Raw genomic sequence first — 2,561 nt, forward strand, 5'->3', positions numbered from 1 at the left:
GCCCCGATCTAGCACATCCCCCCCCCCCCCCTTCTGGTCCCTTCACTTATTGCCGTCGCCCCCTGTTGCTGCCTTGTCTTGCCCTGCCCCCGCTTCGATGTCTGACTGCGGCGGCCTGCTGTCGCGGTTTCTCGCCGCACCCCCCGGGCTGCGGGACCCGACGGCCGACACCCTGCCCCCTGCCCGGCTGCCGGCGTCGGTCCTGCTGGCCGGGCCCCCGGCGTCGTGCGTGCCTGCACACCTGCGTGCCCAGTCGCCTGGTCGCCCCGGCCCGCGCACTCACCCACTCGCCCATGCTGGCTGGCGCCTCAACCCCCCCCCCCCTCCTCCTCCTCCGCCAGCGGCCGGACAACCATGCTTCTCAACTTCACTATGCACTTTCTGGCCGAGCGCCCGGACGCCGTGGCCGTCTGGCTGGCCGACGCGCCGGGAGCCCTGCTTGGCCTGGCCGCCGCGTCAGTCCTGCATCCGACTGAGACACCCTCCCCCGCGGCGGCCGACCGCCTTCGGCGGCTGGACATCCGGTACGCCGCCGCCGCCGCCGCCCCCCCCCCCCCTTTTCCCATCGACCCTTCGCCCCGGCCGCCCGGCCGACCCCCTAACTCGCCGAAGATACTTCCCCCGGCCGCTGGACCTGATGCGATACCTGGCCCTGGCGGCCTATGGCCCCGGGGGAACGTGGCCAACCGGGCCCTTCCTGCTGGTGCTGGACGCCGGGCTCCGGCGCGACGAGTGCCCGACCTCCTCGCAATGCCTGTCACTGGCGCTGCAAGCTCTGGAGCCTCTGCAGGCCGGCGCCGGGGGCGGCCCGCTGGTCGGGCTGCTGGTATGCCTCGAGGCGGCTGCCCCGCACCCGGCCACCGGGTCGCGCGGAGGCATGTTCGAGGCGGCCTTCGACGCGTGCCTGGATGTGGGCGTCCCCTCCGTCGAGTGCGTCCATCGCACATGCGCGCATCCGGACCGGCACCCGCACTGACCCTCCTCTCCTCGCCCGTGGATTTGCGCTTCCGCAGCACCGATGACAGCCAGCCCCCGAACGAGCCGCCGGGGGGATTCTCCCTGTCGCTGACACTTGGCGACGCCTTTGCCTGTCGGACCTTTGACATTGTACGTCACCGGGCGAGGGGGCCGGGCCCTTTTCCCTCTCCCCCCTTTCCCCGCCGCTCCCCCGCCCCCCCCTCTCGCGCGCCCCTCGCGCCCCTCCTGCGCTTTCCCCCTCGACCCTCTTTCTCACCATCGCCCACATGACCCCGCCCTCCCCTCCCTCCCCCATCGCAGGCCCCGGATCGCATCGTGCCCGGGCCCGAACAGTAACAACAACCATAGCCCAAAAGGGGCCACACCTGAACATGGCAAATGAGAGAAAACACAAGGAACAGATACATTGTACAACAGGAGACAGAGAGAGAGAGAGAGAGAGAGAGAGAGAGAGAGAGAGGGAGCGAGAGGGGGCGGGGACACGGGGGAAGTGAAGACCCCCAGCCGACAGAGAGGAGGGACACCCCGAGGAAAAGGAGGGCAACGGAAGGCAGGAGACACGACCATGCAGCCATGCGCCCCCCCTGCCCCCGGCCACACACATACACACCGAAACACCACGCCTGGCGAGGATGCGGCCCCTCGCCCCACTCGGCCACCGGGCCCCCTCGCGCGTACGCGCGCGCGCACATGCGCACGCTCAGTGGCGCGCTCCCCCGCGGGCGGAGGCATTGGCGCCGCCGCTCACGGTGTTGGCAATGTCCACGCCGGTCAGGCCCTGGACCAGGGTCGGGAGCTGGCCCACAATGCGGACCACCTCGCCGGTCAGGCGGGCAGCACCGATGTCGGCGTCCGCCCCGCCGGAGCTGACCAGAGTAATGTCCTCCACCTTGCTCAGGGGCTTGGACACGGCCTCCACAATCTCCGGCAGGGTCTGCACAAGCTGCTCGATGTGCGCCCCGCGCGGGTAGCTGGCCCACGCCTTGGCCTTGAGAGCCAGCGCCTCGGCCTCGGCCTGACCCTTGATGCGGATGACCTCGGCCTCGGCCTCACCGGTGACCAGGAGCGAGTGGGCCGCCACCTCGGTCAGCAGGCGCGTGGAGTTGTAGTGCGCCTCGGCCATCTGCTCATCGCGGAAGAGGTTGGCCTCGGCCACGCGGTGGACCTTGGCCTGGAGGATGTGGTGCTGGCGCTCGACCTCCGCCTCCTCCAGGAGAATCTGCTGCCGGCGCTCGATGGCATCGATCTCGATGTTGGCCTGCTCCACCTCCTGCATGGTACGCGCGGTCTGCAGCTCGCCGGCCTTGCTGGCCTTGGCCCGCTCGGCCGCCACCTCGGCATCGTACTTGGCCTTCTGCGTGCGGAACTTCATCTCCGCCTCGCGGATGGCGGTCTCCGCCTTGTCGGTGGCCTCCTTGGACTTGAGGACCGCCGTGTCCTGCCGGCACTTGGCGTAGCTGTTGGCCGCGGCCTCGCCGATGCGCGCGTCACGCTTGACCTCGGCCGTGCGCTTGACACCGAGCGAGTTCAGGTACTCCGAGTCATCGGAGACGTCCTTGATGGTGAAGGAAACGACCCGGAGG

General features: G+C 70.1%; 2 protein-coding genes across 2 annotated transcripts in view; one reads left to right on the forward strand and one right to left on the reverse strand.

Moving 5' to 3' along the window:
* Window positions 1-97: 97 nt before the first annotated feature.
* Window positions 98-1,314, forward strand: H696_01894 (hypothetical protein; the record flags this gene model as incomplete). Its single annotated transcript, XM_009495795.1, has 5 exons — window positions 98-225; window positions 342-524; window positions 613-930; window positions 1,014-1,107; window positions 1,279-1,314. 5 exons carry the CDS (start codon window positions 98-100, stop codon window positions 1,312-1,314), a joined length of 759 nt encoding a protein of 252 aa, XP_009494070.1.
* Window positions 1,315-1,678: 364 nt separating this feature from the next.
* Window positions 1,679-2,561, reverse strand: part of H696_01895 (hypothetical protein) — a gene marked incomplete at both ends in the record, with an annotated part of 3,614 nt that continues 2,731 nt past the window's right edge. The window contains one exon of the mRNA XM_009495796.1: window positions 1,679-2,533. Coding sequence (XP_009494071.1) covers window positions 1,679-2,533 — 855 coding nt within the window. The remainder of the gene's footprint in view (window positions 2,534-2,561) is intronic.

The sequence above is a fragment of the Fonticula alba genome (genome assembly GCF_000388065.1).
Source record: "Fonticula alba strain ATCC 38817 unplaced genomic scaffold supercont2.3, whole genome shotgun sequence".
Classification (NCBI taxonomy): domain Eukaryota; order Rotosphaerida; family Fonticulaceae; genus Fonticula; species Fonticula alba.